This window comes from Pleurodeles waltl, chromosome 6, assembly GCF_031143425.1.
Source record: "Pleurodeles waltl isolate 20211129_DDA chromosome 6, aPleWal1.hap1.20221129, whole genome shotgun sequence".
NCBI classification, from domain to species: Eukaryota; Metazoa; Chordata; class Amphibia; order Caudata; family Salamandridae; genus Pleurodeles; species Pleurodeles waltl.
In genome coordinates, this window is record NC_090445.1 from 1,403,144,247 (window position 1) to 1,403,163,316 (window position 19,070).

Consider the following 19,070-nt stretch of genomic DNA (forward strand, 5'->3'; position numbering starts at 1 on the left):
GTCCGAACTCGCTCACTGGCGACGCGCAGCGCCAGCCATTAAGAAGGGAGGGGGGAGGGAGGAGCAGCTGGGAGGCGGGAGGCGGGAGGGAGCGGCAAATGGGGGCGTGAGGGGGGCGGGGCCGCAGGGAAGCAGCAGCTGGGGTCGAGGAGCGCACAAGGGGCGAAAGGCACAGAAATCGGGCAAAAACAGTCACAAATGCAGGAAAAAACACAATATGGACACAATACTGGGATTAAATACGATCGGGGAGACAGCAATCAGGGGGGCACAATGGGGCAAAAAGCGCCGGCGGCGAGGCGCAGAAAAGCGGAAAAAAGCTGAAAAACAAACTTACGGGACGGCGGAAGCGGCACTCGGGTCAAGTGAGCCCACTAGCCACCAGGGATGAGGCGCAGGAGGATGCCTGCGGGTGGAGGAGGGCCTCGAACACGCAGACGGCAGCGTGGTCGTGGGGCAGAGGCAGAAGGCAGCAGGTTGGTGCTGCGGTCGTGAGGGGCGAGCTCAGGACCTGAACCAGGTCCGAACTCGCTCACTGGCGACGCGCAGCGCCAGCCATTAAGAAGGGAGGGGGGAGGGAGGAGCAGCTGGGAGGCGGGAGGCGGGAGGGAGCGGCAAATGGGGGGCGCGAGGGGGGCGGGGCCGCAGGGAAGCAGCAGCTGGGGTCGAGGAGCGCACAAGGGGCGAAAGGCACAGAAATCGGGCAAAAACAGTCACAAATGCAGGAAAAAACACAATATGGACACAATACTGGGATTAAATACGATCGGGGAGACAGCAATCAGGGGGGCACAATGGGGCAAAAAGCGCCGGCGGCGAGGCGCAGAAAAGCGGAAAAAAGCTGAAAAACAAACTTACGGGACGGCGGAAGCGGCACTCGGGTCAAGTGAGCCCACTAGCCACCAGGGATGAGGCGCAGGAGGATGCCTGCGGGTGGAGGAGGGCCTCGAACACGCAGACGGCAGCGTGGTCGTGGGGCAGAGGCAGAAGGCAGCAGGTTGGTGCTGCGGTCGTGAGGGGCGAGCTCAGGACCTGAACCAGGTCCGAACTCGCTCACTGGCGACGCGCAGCGCCAGCCATTAAGAAGGGAGGGGGAGGGAGGAGCAGCTGGGAGGCGGGAGGGAGCGGCAAATGGGGGCGCGAGGGGGGCGGGGCCGCAGGGAAGCAGCGGCTGGGGTCGAGGAGCGCACAAGGGGCGAAAGGCACAGAAATCGGGCAAAAACAGTCACAAATGCAGGAAAAAACACAATATGGACACAATACTGGGATTAAATACGATCGGGGAGACAGCAATCAGGGGGGCACAATGGGGCAAAAAGCGCCGGCGGCGAGGCGCAGAAAAGCGGAAAAAAGCTGAAAAACAAACTTACGGGACGGCGGAAGCGGCACTCGGGTCAAGTGAGCCCACTAGCCACCAGGGATGAGGCGCAGGAGGATGCCTGCGGGTGGAGGAGGGCCTCGAACACGCAGACGGCAGCGTGGTCGTGGGGCAGAGGCAGAAGGCAGCAGGTTGGTGCTGCGGTCGTGAGGGGCGAGCTCAGGACCTGAACCAGGTCCGAACTCGCTCACTGGCGACGCGCAGCGCCAGCCATTAAGAAGGGAGGGGGGAGGGAGGAGCAGCTGGGAGGCGGGAGGCGGGAGGGAGCGGCAAATGGGGGCGCGAGGGGGGCGGGGCCGCAGGGAAGCAGCGGCTGGGGTCGTGGAGCGCACAAGGGGCGAAAGGCACAGAAATCGGGCAAAAACAGTCACAAATGCAGGAAAAAACACAATATGGACACAATACTGGGATTAAATACGATCGGGGAGACAGCAATCAGGGGGGCACAATGGGGCAAAAAGCGCCGGCGGCGAGGCGCAGAAAAGCGGAAAAAAGCTGAAAAACAAACTTACGGGACGGCGGAAGCGGCACTCGGGTCAAGTGAGCCCACTAGCCACCAGGGATGAGGCACAGGAGGATGCCTGCGGGTGGAGGAGGGCCTCAAACACGCAGACGGCAGCGTGGTCGTGGGGCAGAGGCAGAAGGCAGCAGGTTGGTGCTGCGGTCGTGAGGGGCGAGCTCAGGACCTGAACCAGGTCCGAACTCGCTCACTGGCGACGCGCAGCGCCAGCCATTAAGAAGGGAGGGGGGAGGGAGGAGCAGCTGGGAGGCGGGAGGCGGGAGGGAGCGGCAAATGGGGGCGCGAGGCGGGCGGGGCCGCAGGGAAGCAGCGGCTGGGGTCGAGGAGCGCACAAGGGGCGAAAGGCACAGAAATCGGGCAAAAACAGTCACAAATGCAGGAAAAAACACAATATGGACACAATACTGGGATTAAATACGATCGGGGAGACAGCAATCAGGGGGGCACAATGGGGCAAAAAGCGCCGGCGGCGAGGCGCAGAAAAGCGGAAAAAAGCTGAAAAACTAATTTACGGGACGGCGGAAGCGGCACTCGGGTCAAGTGAGCCCACTAGCCACCAGGGATGAGGCGCAGGAGGATGCCTGCGGGTGGAGGAGGGCCTCGAACACGCAGACGGCAGCGTGGTCGTGGGGCAGAGGCAGAAGGCAGCAGGTTGGTGCTGCGGTCGTGAGGGGCGAGCTCAGATCCCTCTCCCTTTCCCAAAAAGATCTGACAGTAGTTAGAGATGTGTCACTCCTGGGCTGGGTTAGTCATCTGGGAGAGGCGGGGATCAGAGGCATCTGGTCTCCAGTGGAGTCCAGACTCCATATCAACCTGTTGAAGCTCTATGCAATCAGTCTAGCATTGGAAGCATTTCTTCCTTCTTTCAAGGGAAAGATAGTGCAGGCGTTCACAGTCAACACCACTGCCATGTGATACTACAACAAGCAGGGTGGGGTGGGGTCGTGGACCCTTTGTCAGGAGGCTCTGCATCTCTGGATGTGACTGGAACAACAGGACATTTCCCTAGTAGTTCAACATCTGGCGGGCTCTCTGAATGCCAGAGCAGACAAACTCAGCCGACAATGCTTAGTCAGTCACAAATGGCATCTCCATCCGGAGGTGTCTCGAGTTCTCTTTCAGCGGTTGGGAGGGCCTTGGTTAGATCTGTTCGCCTCTGCAGAGAACGTGCAATGTCAGCAGTATTAAACATTGACGTTTCCAAAGCGATAATAGTTCAGCAACAGTTTTTGTCTCGAGAGGAACACAGGCCTCCTGCATGGCTTTTCGCCCATACCACTTTTGCCCAGATTTCTCAAGACAATCAAGAACGACCGGGCCCAAGTCATCCTTGTGGCTCCGGACTGGGCACAGAGAGTCTTGTATTCCGAGCTCCTGAGCATGGCAATCGGTCGGTCCTCCAATCAAACCGCCCCTTCAGGAGGATCTACTGTCACAGCAGCAGGGGAGGGTTCTCCAGCCTTCTTGCATGGAGATTGAGTGGTGACAGTTGACAGCTTTTGCCCTTCTGCCTGAAATCTGTAACGTAAAAGTGGTAGCCAAACGTCCCTCCTCCAAAACAGTGTATGCCAGTAATTCTCAGCCTGTGGTCCGCGAAACCTTCTCAGGGACCTCTGCGACTTTTAATAAAATGAAATATCTGATAGAGACTTCTAGTTGCAGATTCCTTACCTTGGAATTTTCCCCGAAGACCGGGTTCAAGCCTTGTGAGGACTGCCACCAGACGATGTCGGTGACGGATCTTCATCACGTTTGTGTGTGGTGCCTCAAGTGCGACCACGACCCGAAGTTGTGCTCCGAGTGTCGGGCCATGCACCCGAAAGCTTTGAGGGAGCAGTCCCTAAAGCTAATGGCGGCCCGGCACACGACTCCGTGTAGGTCCTGGTCTCGCTCGAGAGGAAGGTCTCGAGATCCGTTGCGGAGTCATCACCACTCGTCTTCTTCGAAGTCCTCGGGTCAAGGTAAGAAGAAGAAGAAGTCGAAGAAGTCCCATCGCTCTCCGACTTCACCTCGTTGCTCGGCCGACGTGACACGGAACGAGCGTCCACGCCCTAAGCCTCCGTCCTCAGAGCCTGCGTCTGGGTCGACTCTGCGCTTCCCCAAGTTTGCCGGAGCGACCCCCGCCCAACTGAAGGAGTTTTACGAGCCCATGCACCTCATCTTTGGCGGGCCGACCCCGATATGGCGCCTTCAGGCCCAAGGGGTGTGGCTGAGGGGCCTTCGGGTTCTGCGCTGGCGGCTTCGGCCCCAGCCACAGAGGTCGCCTCCGGATCCGTGCGCGGATCCACACCGATGCCGGTCGCACCTTAGAGACCTTCCCCGGTGCCGGATCGAATGTCGACGCCCCTGATGTCGGTAGTGCCCACTATTGGCGTCAACCCCATTCTTATCCCTGGCGGCTCGGAGTCTGAGCAGCATCGGTCAACGCCACCATCGGCTTCAGTGGGCCCTATTCGCCTGAGGTCGGATTTGGACCCTTTTTCCTATGGGTACGAATACAGGCAGGGAATTGGAGGGGTCCCTGGACCCTTATGAATACCAGGATAACCCTGCTATGGACTGGGCACAGGATTTGGGTGAAGCCAGTGGTCTGGATACTTCTCCTGACGCTGGCATGCTGTCTCCTCCTACCGTGGCTACGGCGGAGGGAGCTACTTACAGTATCGTGGTCAGTAGGGCAGCTTAGGTCCTTGGCCTTGAGCTACCTACTGTGGAAGTCAGGTCTAATCTCCTGACAGAGGTGCTTCAGCCTGGGGCTTCTACTTCAGAACCCCTTCTCCCATTCAGTGAGGCCCTCACTGATGTCCTTTTGGGCATATGGTCCAAACCCAACACAGAGGCTCCTGTGAACAGGACTGTCGCTCGCCGCCATCGGCAAGCGCCAAACGACCCAAAATTCCTGTCCCAACACCCTACGCCTGAGAGTTTTGTAATCCAGGCTTCCTCTTCTTCTGGCGCATTCCCTTCCGCACCCCCGGATAGGGAATCCAAAAGGCTGTAACAATTTGGCAAGAAGTTGTTTTCTTCCTCCAGCCGCGCACTGCGGTCTGTGAACACCGCATGTCTTTTGGGCCTTTATACCCACTCCCTGTGAGATATGGTTGTGCAGATCCTGCCGCAGATACTGGAGGAGGCCCGTGCTATCATCTCCCAAGCAGTGAAAGATGGGAGAGATGCGGCAAAGTTCACTATCCGTTGTGGGCTGGATACGACCGACTCTCTGGGCAGATTGGTTGCCACGACAGTGGCTTTTCGGCGCCACACCTGGTTACGCACTTTTGGCTTCTCATGGGATGTCCAACAGTCACTCATGGTCATGCCCTTTGATGGCACCTGTCTCTTCGGAGACAAAGCAGACTCAGCCTTGGAGGGATTCAAGGATTCCCAGACTAAGGCTTGGTCCCTTGGTCTTTCCTCCGCCACAATCCCACCACAGTCTGCTTTCCGACCCTTTTGTGGACACAGAAGGGGCGCATGTTGTGTCCTCTACCCAGCTACCGTGCCAGGCACGCTGGACAGTCTATGCGTGGATGTGGAATCCCACATAGCCGTGGGACAGGGAACCAGAGGTCTGTCCAGTCCACCTCTGCCCCGCTGCAGCTTCCAAACCCTCCTAGTCCGTCCCCTGACTCCCACCCAGTTGATGGCAATATCTGGCATCACCTGCCCCACTGGGAACATATCACCACGGATGGGTGGGTTTTGCAGATCATTCAGAAGGGCTACTCCCTCCCTTTCAAATCTGCACCACCACACATGCCACCATCCTTCCATCATCTTCCGGAGGATCATTTGGTGCTTCTCTGCCAGGAAGTCGCAGCTCTTTTGGCCAAGGGAGCTATAGAAAGGGTCCCTGTGCCAGAAGTAGGTTGTGGTTGTTGTAGGAAGTTGGCTCTGTACATACTATTTCAAAGTAAGAAATAGTGTGCACAGAGTCCAAGGGTTCCCCTTAGAGGTAAAATAGTGGCAACAAAAGATAATTCTAATGCTCTATTTTGTGGTAGTGTGGTCGAGCAGTAGGCTTATCAGAGGGTAGTGTTAAGCATTTGTTGTACACACACAGGCAATAAATGAGGAACACACACTCACACTTATTCCAGGCCAATAGGTTTTAATATTGAAAAATATATTTTCTTAGTTTATTTTAAGAACCACAGGTTCAAGATTTACAAGTAATGCTTCAAATGAAAGGTATTTCACTTAGGTACTCTAGGAACTTTGAATAATCACAATATCATGTACAGTCTTTGTAAAAATGTCAATAAGCTATTTTAAAAGTGGACACTGCAAAAATCAACAGTTCCTGGGGGAGGTAAGTAAAAGGTTAAGTTTGCAGGTAAGTATAACACTTAAAAGTCTCAAAGTTGGGCCCAAGGTAGCCCACAGTTGGGGGTTCAAGGCAACCCCAAAGTTACCACACCAGCAGCTCAGGGCCGGTCAGGTGCAGAGGTCAAAGAGGTGCCCAAAACACATAGGCTTCAATGGAGAACAGGGGTGCCCCGGTTCCAGTCTGCCAGCAGGTAAGTACCCGTGTCCTCGGGGGGCAGACCGGGGGGTATTGTAGGGCACCGGGGGGGACACAAGAAGGCACAGCAAGTACACCCTCAGCGGCACAGGGGCGGCCGGGTGCAAAGTGCAAACAGGTGTCGGGTTTTAGATAGGAAGTAATGGAGGGACCCGGGGGTCACTTCAACGATGCAGGCAGGCACAGGGGGGGGCTCATGGGGGTAACCACCACCTGGGCTAGGCAGAGTGTCGCCTGGGGGTCACTCCTGCACTGGAGTTCGGTTCCTTCAGGTCCTGGGGGCTGCGGGTGCAGTGTCGGTCCCAGGCGCCAGGTCCCTTGTTACAGGCAGTCGCGGTCAGGGGGCACCTCTGGATTTCCTCTGCAGGTGTCGCTATGGGGGCTCAGGTGGGTCGTCTCTGGCTACTCACGGGCTCGCAGTCTCCTAGGAGTCCTCCCTGTAGTGTTGGTGTTCTGTAGGTCGAGCCGGGGGCGTCGGGTGCAGAGTGGAAAGTCTCACGCTTCTGGCGGGAAACGTGAAGTCTTTAAAGTTGTTTCTTTGTTGCAAGAAAGTTGCAGGTTATTTAACAGGGCCGCTGTTCACAGGAGTTTCTTGGTCCTTGGTTGCAGGGCAGTCCTCTGAGGCTTCAGAGGTCGCTGGTCCCTGTTGGATGCGTCGCTGTTGCAGTTTTCTTCGAAGTTGGGAGACAGGCCGGTAGGGCTGGGGCCAAAGCAGTTGTCGTCTCCATCTTCACTGCAGGGCTTCAGGTCAGCAGTCCTTCTTCTTGTTAAGGTTGCAGGAATCTAGTTTCTTAGGTTCTGGGGAGCCCCTAAATACTGAATTCAGCGGTGTGTTTAGGTCTGGGAGGGCAGTAGCCAATGGCTACTGTCCTGGAGGGTGGCTACACCCTCTTTGTGCCTCCTCCCTTTGGGGAGGGGGGCATGTCCCTAATTCTATTGGGGGGATCCTCCACTCACAAGATGGAGGATTTCTAACAGTAAGGGTCACCTCAGCTCAGGACACCTTAGGGGCTGTCCTGGCTGGTGGGTGGCTCCTCCTTGTTTTTCTAATTATCTCCTCCAGCCTTGCCGCCAAAAGTGGGGGCAGTGGCAGGAGGGGCGGGCATCTCCACTAGCTGGGATGCCCTGTGGCGCTGTAACAAAAGGGGGAGCCTTTGTGGCTCACCGCCAGGTGTTACAGTTCCTGCAAGGGGAGGTGAGAAACACCTCCACCCAGTACAGGCTTTGTTCCTGGCCACAGAGTGACAAAGGAACTCTCCCCATGTGGCCAGCAACTCGTCTGGTGTGTGGCTGGCAGAAACTAGTCAGCCTACACTGGAAGTCGGGTATGGTTTCAGGGGCATCTTTAAGATGCCCTCTGGGTGTATTTTACAATAAATTGCACACTGACATCAGTGTGCATTTATTGTGCTGAGACGTGTGATACCAAACCTCCCAGTTTTCAGTGTAGCCATTATGGTACTGTGGAGTTCGTGTTTGACAGACTCCCAGCCATATACTCTTATGGCTACCCTGCACTTACAATGTCTAAGGTTTTGCTTAGACATTGTAGGGGCATAGTGCTCATGCACATATGCCCTCACCTGTGGTATAGTGCACCCTGCCTTAGGGCTGTAAGGCCTGCTAGAGGGGTGGCTTACCTATGCCACAGGCAGTGTGAGGTTGGCATGGCACTCTGAGGGGAGTGCAATGTCGACTTAGTCATTTTCTCCCCACCAGCACACACAAGCTGTGAGGCAGTGTGCATGTGCTGAGTGTGGGGTCTTTAGGGTGGCATAAGACATGCTGCAGCCCTTAGAGACCTTCCCTGGCATCAGGGCTCTTGGTAGCAGGGGTACCAGTTACAAGGGACTTACCTGAGTGCCAGGGTTGTGCCAATTGTGGAGACAAAAGTACAGTTTAGGGAAAGAACACTGGTGCTGGGGCCTGGTAAGCAGGGCTCCAACACACTTTCAAATCTTTACTTAGCATCAGCAAAGGCAAAAAGTCAGGGGGTAACCATGCCAAGGAGGCATTTCCTTACAGTTGTTATTCCCGCTACTTTCTCATCCCAAAGAAGGACAATGGCTTACATCCTATCCCAGACCTTTGGGACTTCAGAATGCTCACCCTGGCTCAGGTTCTGTCTGCCTTAGACCCAGGAGACTGGATGGTAGCGTTGGACTTGCAGGACGCTTATTTCCACATCCCAATCCTGCCTGCCCACAGACGTTACCTACGATTCGTGGTAGGTCACGAGCACTTCCAGTTTACCGTGCTCCCTTTCGGCCTTACTAGCGCCCCTCGGGTGTTCAAGAAAGTGATGGCGGTGGTTGCATCTTATCTGCACAGGTTAGGGGTCTCAGTCTTCCTCTACCTCGACGACTGGCTGTTAAAGGTGCCTTCGCCCCAGACAGTTGTCTCCCACCTTCAGACTACAGCAAACCTCCTGCACTAGCTGGGGTTCCCTATAAACGTGCCGAAGTCAAACCTGACTCCCTCTCAAACACTCCCTTTCATCGGAGCTGCTCTGAACACAATGCAATTTCAGGCTTATCCTCCCGACAAGTGAGCCCAAGGCATTCAGGCTATGATTCCGATCCTTCAGCCTCGGTCTTGGGTTTCGATGAGACTGACTCTGATGCTGCTGGGCCTCATGGCCTCATGTATCCTGCTAGTAACACATGCCAGATGGCATATGCAGGCTTTTCAGCGGGACCTGGAGTTCCAGTGGGCGTAGCATCAGAGAAATCTCTCCGACATGGTCCGGATCTCGGAGGGGACTGCTAAAGACCTGCAGTGGTGGCTTTCGAATCCCGATTGGGTCAACAGCAGATCCCTCTCCCTTCCCCAGCAAGATCTCTCTATAGTGACAGATGCGCCACTTCTGGGTTGTGGCGGCCACATGGGGGAGGCGGAGATCAGATGCCTCTGGTCTCCAGTAGAGTCGGGACTCCACATAAATATGCTGGAGCTCCGGGTGATCAGGCTTGCGTTGAAAGCATTCCTTACCTCTCTCAAAGGGAAAGTGGTGCAGGTGTTCACGGACAACACTACCGCCATGTGGTACTCCAACAAACAAGGCAGGGTAGGGTCCTGGACCCTTTGTCAGGAGGCACTACGCCTATGGACATGGCTGGAACATCAGGGCATTACCCTGATGGTTCAACATCAGGCGGGCTCTCTCAACACCAGAGCAGACGAACTCAGCCGCCGACTCACAGTCGATCACGAATGGCATCTCCATACGGATGTGGCGCAAGGTCTCTTTCTCAGGTGGGCAGAGCCTTGGTTAGATCTGTTCGCCTCTGCAGAGAAAGTGCAATGTCAGCTGTTTTGCACGTTGGAGTTTCCAAAGTGGAACTCGCTCGGAGACGCTTTTCTTTTCGATTGGAGCTCCGGCCTCCTTTACGCCTTCCCGCCTATCCCTCTTCTTCCCGGAGTTCTCAAGAAAATCAAGTAGGACTGGGCCCAAGTTATCTTGGTGGCTCTGGACTAAGCTCGAAGAGTGTGGTATCGAGTGCTATTGAGCATGTCCATCGATCCTCCACTCAGACTGCCTCTTTGGGCGGATCTTCTGTCGCAGCAGCAGGGGACGGTTCTCCACCCGAACCTGCCCAACCTCCACCTTCATGCATGGAGATTGAGCGGCAACATTTGACAGCATTTGCCCTTCCACCCGAAGTCTGTAATGTTATTTTGGCAGCCAGGCGTCCATCGACTAAAACTGTATATGCCTGTTGTTGGAATACATTTGTGGCATGGTGTGCCAAAAAATCTGTTTATCCCCTTTCTGCCCCTCTGTCAGAGGTTCTTCTGTTCATTCTTTCTTTAGCCCAGCAGGGCTCTGCTTTGGGCACCCTTAAAGGGTATTTGTCAGCCATTTCTGCCCTTCTTAGGTTTCCTGATCAGCCCTCACTCTTTAAATCTCCTATTGTGAGTAGGTTCTTAAAAGGGCTCACCCAGTTATTTCCTCCCACTCCGTTCATCATGCCTCAGTGGGATCTTAATCTTGTACTTACTTATTTGATGTGTACCCCCTTTGAGCCAATGCATAATTGTCCCTTACGGCTCCTCACATTCAAAACTGTCTTTCTGGTCGCTATCACCTCTGCTCGCAGGGTGAGTGAGCTCCACCCCCTTTCTTCAAAGCTTCCATACTTGTCTGTACACCCTGACAAAGTGGTGTTACGCACTTGAGGTTCCTTCCTTCTTAAGGTGGTTGCACCATTTCATGTAGGCCAGCCCATCACTTTGCCTACCTTCTATGCACCCCCACATCCTTCCCATGAGGAGGAGAGACTCCACCGTCTGGACCCAAAAAGAGTGTTGGCATTCTACCTCAATCGTACTAAAGATTTCCGGGTGGACGAACAACTCTTTGTTGGCTATGTGGCTGTGAAGAAAGGGAAGGCGGTGCAATTTCGTACCATCTCTCGATGGGTGCTACTTTGCATCAAACTGTGCTATGCTTTGGATAAAAAGCCACCTCCTGAAGGCTTGCGTGCTCATTCTAAGAGAGCAACTGCTGCTTTCACTGCATTAGCACGTGGAATTCCTGTCCTGGATATCTGTCAGGCAGCTACGTGGGCATGCCTGCACACGTTTGCTAAGCATTACTGCCTGGATAGTCAGGTCCGTCGAGATGGCTACTTTGGTTGTTCGGTCCTGCAGGACTTTCTAGTATGATCTTGGTTCGCAGCCCACCACCAAGGATGGCATTGCTTGGGTATCTATTCTAAGGTAAGGAATCTGCAACTAGAAGTCTCTACCAGATGTACAAGTTACTTACCTTCGGTAACTAAATATCCGATAGAGACATATTCTAGTTGCAGATTCCTTACCGCCTTCCCCGCTTGCGAACTGATTTCTAGGGACAGGGATTCCCTCTTTCAGGTCCTTAGCTCTGGCACACCAATCTCAGTGTTCTTAGCGGCTCTGCGATCTGGCGTGGAAAGTCGTTAAAAGAAACTGACGTCACTGCACAAGGGCGGCTTCTATGTACTACTCACGACGTCATCACGGCGACCACAACGCCTACGACGCCTGCGGAGTCAACCGACGCCCCCTACCGATGCGCAAGGGTATTGCTAAAAAAAAAATCGCTGGATCCAGTCTGACGCCTTGGGGGAAATTCTAAGGTAAGGAATCTGAAACTAGAATATGTCTCTACCAGATATTTTGTTACCGAAGGTAAGTAACTTGTACAATATCAACAGATTAGGTCCCCAGTTTTCAGTAATGAATCACTGGGGAGTCCCCAGATTCCAATAATGAGTCAGTGGCGGTCCCTGGGTTACAGTAATGATAAAGTGGGGGTCCACAGAAGTCAAAAGGTTGGGTACCACTGGTGTACACCTTTCCTTGGATTACATTTGTGGCATGGTTCACAGACAAGTCTGACCCCCTTACTGCCCCTCTTACTGAGGTCCTACTGTTGATCCTTTCTCTGCTCCAGCAGGACTCTGCTTTGGGCACTCTCAAAGGTTATTTATCTGCCATTTCTGTGTTTTGAGGTTGCCTGATCAACCTTATTTGTTTGTTTCTTATTGTTAATAGATTCCTCAATGATCTTAGTCATATGTTTCCCACTTCTCCATTCAATATGCTCCAATGGTATTTGACTTTGATGCTGGCATGCTTGATGTGTACTCCATTTGAGCCTCTCCACAATTATCCTCCCAGGCTTCTGGCCTTGAAAACAGCCTTCCTTGTGGCCATTACATCTGCCAGCAGGGGTGAGTGAGTTGCAGACATTGTCATCTAAGCTGCTCTACCTTTCCATCCATCCTGAATAATATGTGCTTTGCACTAGTGCTTCCTTTTTGCCAAAAGTGGTTATACCCTTTCATTTAGACCAATCCATCACCTTGCCTACTTTTTACGCATCCCCACATCTTTCTGAGGAAGAGGAGTGACTTCACTGCCTTATTATAACATCTTATCTGGTAGAGACAATATCTAATTGTAGATTCCTTTCCGACCCACCCACCCTTGCCGTTCTGCGAACTGATTTCTGGGGACTGGGACTCCTCTTTCAGGGCCTTCGATTTGAAGCACCAGTGGTCAGTGTTCTTCATGGCTCTGCACTTCTAGCGTGGAAAGTCTTGAGAAGAAAGTGATGACAGTTCCCTGGGGTGGTGCCTGTATAGGACCCGAAACTTCATATATGGTCTGGCCGAAACCAACAAAGAAAGCGGAGACAATTAGCGCCACCTAACGGCTCGCAAGGATACTGTTTGACAAAAATCTCTGGATACAGACTGACTCCTGGAGAAATTCTAAAGTCAGGAATATGCAACTAGATATTGTCTCTACCAGATAAGGCATTACTGAAGGTAAGCAACTTGTCCGACAGGTCCCTCTCTAGCAACATTTGCCCCCTCTAGGTATGTTACCACTGGAATATTTTCATAAACCTGTTCCTCAGTCCCACAGGTGATACTTGTGGTGCAAAATCTGTGAGGAGACTTTTCAGCCTGCTTTGTTCCACTTTGGCCTCACCATTGCTCTTCGTTTTTTCATAAAAGTTATGGCAGTGCTTGCTGCCCATCTTCAGAGGTCAGGAGTTCCTCTATTCCCGTACCTTGGCGACTGGCTGCTGAAGGTGGACTTGCCACAGTTTAATCATGGACCATCGTCTGGAGAACAGTAGAACATTTAACTTAATTCGGTTTCACTATAAATAAGCCGATGTCCCTCCTGATTCCCTCACGGAGGCTTCCAATCGTTTGGGTATTGTGGACACCATGCATTTCAGGACTTTTCCTCCTGGGGCAATGAGTCCAGGATGTTTGAGGTACAGTTCTGAATTTTGGGCTTGCCTGAGATCCAGGTGAAGGTGGTTCTTAGGCTTCTCGACCTTTTAGCCTTTTGCATCCTCCTTGTCAACTACGCTAGGTGGCTCCTGAAAGCCCTGCAGTGAAACCTAAAATTTCATTGGGCCCAGCATCAGAGCTGCTTTCGCAACACCATCCAGGTGTCGGAGGAAGTTGCTCAAGATCTGCAGTGGTGCTTGGCACTTTGTCCTGCAGAAGGTTGCTCTCCCTTCCCAACCCAGAGCTGACAGTGGTGACAGATACATCGCTGCTGTTTTGGTGGGGGTGTTACCTACAAAATGTAAACTACAGAGGCCTCTGGCCCGCAGTGAACGGCCTGCTTCACATCATCCTACGGGCCATTCGTCTGACCCTATAGACCTTGCTGTCCTTCAAGGGGAAGGTGGTGCCGGGTTTTAAGGACAACCCCACTGACCTGTAGTACAGCCTCATGCAAGGCAGAGTGAGATCTGGGGTGGTGTGCCAGAAGGGTTTCAACTTCTGGATGTGGCTACAGCACCTGGACATCTTTTTTTTGTGCCAGCCATCTGGCAGGGTCCCTGAATGAATGCCAAGGTGGAGAAACTGAACAGACATTGCCTGTCAGTTCACATGTGCCGTCTGCATCTCAAGGTGTCTCAGAGAATCCTCCACCACTGAGGGGACCCATGAGTCTGTACAACTTACACCTCCATGAGTAGAGACTGAGGCAGCTAACTGCTTTCAAGCTGCTACCTGAGGTGATAGATGTCATCCTCACTGCTAAATGCCCTTCCATGAAATCATTCTACGCTGGGCACTCTAACAAGTTTGTAAACTGATGTGGTGCCCGGGACACAGACCTATCACAGAAGAAGCTGTTGGGCGTCCTTTTGTTTGCAGTGAAAGGTTATTTGTCAGCTTTCTGGACCTTTCTGTGTTTGCTGGACCAGCTGTTGTTTTTTAAACCCCTCTGGTGATGCGGTTTATTAAACGTTTGACACAGATACTTCTTCCCAAACTCTTTGTGGTACCACAGTGGGATGTTAATTTGGTGCTACCATTCCTCATTTGTATGCCCTTCAAACCTATATGTTGCTGCTCGCTGCTTCTGTTGAACTTCAAGACTGCTTTCTTCATTGCAAATAGGACAACTTGTCGCATAGTTGAAATGCAGGCACTTTAAGTTCAACTACCCTACAGCTTGTGTTTTTCTGGGCAAGTTGGTGCTGAGGATTCAGATGGCCTTCTTACCAAAAGTGTGACTTTCCACGTTTGGCAATCCATCACCCACGCCTCAAAAGAAGAAGACCCCTCCCTCATCCCTAAAGAGAAGAAGACAGACTCCGCCCGTTGATCCATTGTGTCTAAGATCAACTTTTTGTGGGGTTCTTTACAGCAGAGAAAGGGAAGGCCATGGTGGATAGTCCTCTACATTAAGGTTTGCTAAGCACTGACCAAGAACCAGACCCCGGAAGGTCTGAAAGCCCATTTCACCAGAGCCAAGGTCACTACCACTGTGTTGGTGCGAGGGGTGCATGTTCTTGAGATCTGCCTGGCTGCTACATGAGCGTCAGTCCATACATTTACAAAGCACTACTACTGCCTTGACAGCAGGTCTGGTGGGAAGGTCACTTTGTCAGCTTGGTTCTACAAGACCACTCCACAGACCCTCCACCTTGTGGCGGTACTGCTTTGTTTTTTTCTAATGTGAGAACTCTGCTGTTAGACGTATCCATCATAAGAACAAGTTACTTATCTTTGGTAACTCTCTTTATGGTGGATACTTTATCTAACTGCTAATTCCACACTGCCACGCTCCCTCTCCGTTCTGTGGAGAGGCTTGCTTTTAATATTTAAAAAGGTGCTAAATTAGTATTCAGCAAAATGTTAGCAACCATTGTTACTTCTCTGTGTCTGAGGGTGTCTAAAGGGAAAAGACAAGAAACTTATGTCAGCACATAGCTGTGGCGCTTATATGCAGCTCTACTCTGTCACTTCTGGCGTGGTACTGAGTCAGCACGGAGCTGCACAATGTCAACATCAGCAGTACTGTTATTAAACATCTCTGGCTCCAGTCTGTTGCCCAGGTGACATTCTAGGGCGAGGAATCTGCAGTTAAATATAGTGTTCACCAGCAAGAGCTTTACCAAAGGTAAGGAACTTGTTCATTCATTTAACCATTACAGTACTCAGATCTGGAGTCCTGGGCCAGTCATGAGGAGCATGCACTATCGCCTGGGAAACAACTGGATACAGTCTTATCACCAAGACGTGGAGAAAATGTCAGATGGTAAAACACATGGAGTTAAAACTGCAGTTCGAACCTACTAGTGCTCAAAATGTATACTAGTGCTCAAAATGTATTTGTTTTCTTTGTTTATCTAATGTAGCTCTCATTTGTTATTGGTCTTTTTTTTCAGCTTTATTGCAGTCGATCACATTGACAGCTATTGCGTACTCATCTCATCGAAATCAGTTTACTTCCTGAAAAGTGGCGATTATGTAGATCGCGACTCCATCTTCCTTGAAGTGAAATATGATGATCTTTATCATTGCCTTGTCTCCAAGGATCATGGGAAAGTGTATGTCCAGCTCACCAAAAAAGTTGAGAACAAGAGCGGAGGAGTCGGGATACCTGGTCCTTCACACCAGAAGCCTATGGTGAGAGCACTGCTCTTGTATCTTTTTTTTATTTTTAAACTCAACAGCAACATTTGCTATGAACTATTTTGATATATATTTAGGTCTCAGCTAAAGACTGGTTTAGCTGTCTGCCAGAAAGATCTGTTGTTTCCAGTACATAACCTATATTTCGAGTGGTCTTTGGGTTAGCCCCTTACTCATGATTGGATGGCTTTTTGGCCTATCTCAAGTGCCTGCTTTTGACTCAATTAATTTCTTCTGTATTCTTGTGTTTGTCTCACTTGGGATTTCGGTGTATATCAGTCTCACACGGTTCTCATGAGCTGCATCTTTCCACTGCTGACTTGATGGGACTCCAAGAGATATGAAAGTGCATGTGTTTCATTGCTTTCCTCTCGTCTTGTTCCTGTGTCCCCCGTGCTCTATTTTTACTCCTATCCCCACTCATTGATGTTTCCTACCCAGTTTCTGTCAAGCTTGTGCTTACTTGCACATTAGTTTATCTTTTTTTCATTTTGACTTTTATTTTACCGGGCTAAAATGGCAGTAGGCCATGATACGTCTGTAAGTTACAAATGACTGCCATAAACGACAGCAAATACAAATGCATCTGCGTGCCACCTTGGAATGAGTTTTCTTTAATATAAACAACATTGCAAATTGGCATGAATATGTGCACCTGCATAATGATGCATGCATTTGCATGCATTCAAACATTTGGAAAGTCAGCATCTGTTTTTTTTTTTTTTAGAGCAGATGCACATTGCTGCCTGGTTAAAAGTGGTTGTCTCACTAAAGAAATATCTGTAAATTGTCTCACAAATTATATTGGAGTATCATTGTTAGGAAACCAGGGACATTGTACAGTGTTCACGTTGTGCATAATTCGCCTCTACCACAAACTGCATCATCTGCACTATTATGACTTCCGCCTTTGTAAATATAATAAATACACAAGCAACAGAGAAAACCAAGGCTGGTGGTGGAGCTTGCCTAAATCATTGATTGATTCATAAAAAACTAAGGCTTGACTACATCATTGATTGGTTCATTAATGTTTTGATTTGGTTTGTTTACCATTGTACTCGCAGATGTGGTTCCCCAGTGGAAGAGTCCCACTGAACCTTTGTCTTTTTGTGCACCTCGCCCTGGTGGGCAGATAGGGTGGGTCTTTGTTCTACATATAAAACATGGCAGTAGGCCGGACATGTTATGTCTAAAAAATGACCGGCAAGCAACACTACACATGCAAATGAATCAGCTGTCAACTTGGTATGGGTTTTCTTTAATAGAAACCGCATTGCAAAATCGCTGGGAATATGGGCACATGCATTTTCCCGTGTTCCATATAAAATGATTTGGCAAAGTCAACAGCTCAGCTTTTTAGGGATGAGGCCTATTGCCTTTGCCAATGGTTGAATTTCTTTAATTCTGCCATTCTGCTTCAGAGAACTTTACCAGCAGTTACTTACTGTTTTTTCGTGAATGATTAATGTATGTTTGATAGCATGTGTGGCTGTAGATACACATGCTTTGCCTAAGTTCGCCATCTAATGTTGGGCTCGGAATGTTGCAAGTTGTTTTTGTTCAAATAATCTTTTTGAGTCACGAGATCCAGTGACTCCTACTCTCGGTGATACTGTGCATGGGCATCAACTCCTTTGTTAGATTGTTTTCTCTACACCGTCAGGTTTGGGCGTGTTTCGTATCGCTCCAGTATTCCTCAACTCGGTCTATCCTGAACTCTTCCCTTCCGTCTTTCTTTCAACAACAGTATTGTATTTCGATCGCGTATTCAAAACCTAACGTACTCAAATCGAATTTCTGTGTTGGGGGTTGGTTTAGCACCCTTCGGGGTGCAAGCGCCTGCCTCAGGCCTACTACTCCACATGGTGTCGAGAAATGCAGGGCTGATGGAACGCACTTAATTTCTGTTTTGCCCTCAATTCCATTCGAAATTTCCTCTCACTGATCAACACCTGGAGTGTAACCTGTGTTTGTCCCAAGACCATAAAGAAGAACCCTTGGTCTTTTGGATCCCAAAAAAACCCTCCGGGGCCAAAGAGCGGGTTTGAGCCACACTCCTGAAATATTCGGTGAAGAGCATGCGCAGGAGGCGATCGAACATGAAGAGCCTTTCTCCATAGAAGATGCGGAGTCGGATGTTCAATCAGCCATCGAAAGTCAGCCTCTCACGTTGGCGCAACCTGTGAGTACACTTACCCCGATCTCACATGCAAAGACTTTAAAGAAGCCACACAAACAGGTCGTCGGTCCACGACTGCCTTTGACCTGCCATGGTTGGATCTGAAAATTGCTCTTACTCCTCCACCACATTCACAATCTCCTCCATCTATTATTGAGCCACAGTTTTCTCCACAAGGTTCACCATCACCTCAGGTAGATGATTCCGGGGATATTCCATGGGACATAGACCATGGGATTCATACGATCCAGTTCCCATACTTCCAAATGACCCAGATTGGTACCTAGCAGGCCCTTCACCTCCAGAAGATGCAGCATCATACCAACAGGTAATTGCACGAGCAGCTGCATACCATTACATACACATGCACTCTGACCCTATTGAAGAGGATTTCAGTTCCTGCCCATGTTGCCAGGTATGCTTAGTCATCCGATGAGGCTCCTATACCACTCAGAAAATCTCGTAATTACAGCAGTGGATCCTCCTCTGATGGATGGAGCACAGATGAGAATTTACCTCAACAACCTTATTACAACTATCCTCCGTACCCGATACACCAGGCAATGCCGTGGCAAGCACCCTATCCCTTCTTCCAACCACGACCCATGATGCCTTTTTCCCCTCCTTTTTTAGGCCAAGGCCGGGGCAGAGGCAGAGGCAGAAGGAGAGGAAGAGGCAGACGCGTCCAATGGTCCAGAGACGAACCCCAGATGATCACCAGAAGCCAGTCAAAAACCCCCCCCACCGAAGACTTAGTTGTTAACCTCTCATCCAAACAACTCTCAGAGGATGAAATTTCTGTACTAAATAAAGGGTTAGGTTTTTTCCCAACCCCTCAAGATGATTCTTTCGCCTACAAATTGAATTGGCACAATTTTTCCGGAAGATCCGTTTGCAATATTTCTTTAGAGACAAAACAGAGGAACCTCAAGCCCTCGATTCTGGTCTCAAAAAACCTTCGACCTTTGTTCCATCTCCTGCAGTAATGCCCAATGAAGTCTTAACTTTTGAGAAAGCAG

At 50.9% G+C, this 19,070-nt stretch overlaps 1 protein-coding gene across 2 annotated transcripts in view; it reads left to right on the forward strand.

Annotated features, from left to right (window-relative positions):
* VPS13D (vacuolar protein sorting 13 homolog D) overlaps positions 1-19,070 on the forward strand; it is a 2,230,750-nt gene that overhangs the window by 2,174,290 nt on the left and 37,390 nt on the right. For both annotated transcript variants that reach the window (XM_069240741.1, XM_069240742.1), the window contains one exon: positions 15,623-15,863. In XM_069240741.1, coding sequence (XP_069096842.1) covers positions 15,623-15,863 — 241 coding nt within the window. The remainder of the gene's footprint in view (positions 1-15,622; positions 15,864-19,070) is intronic.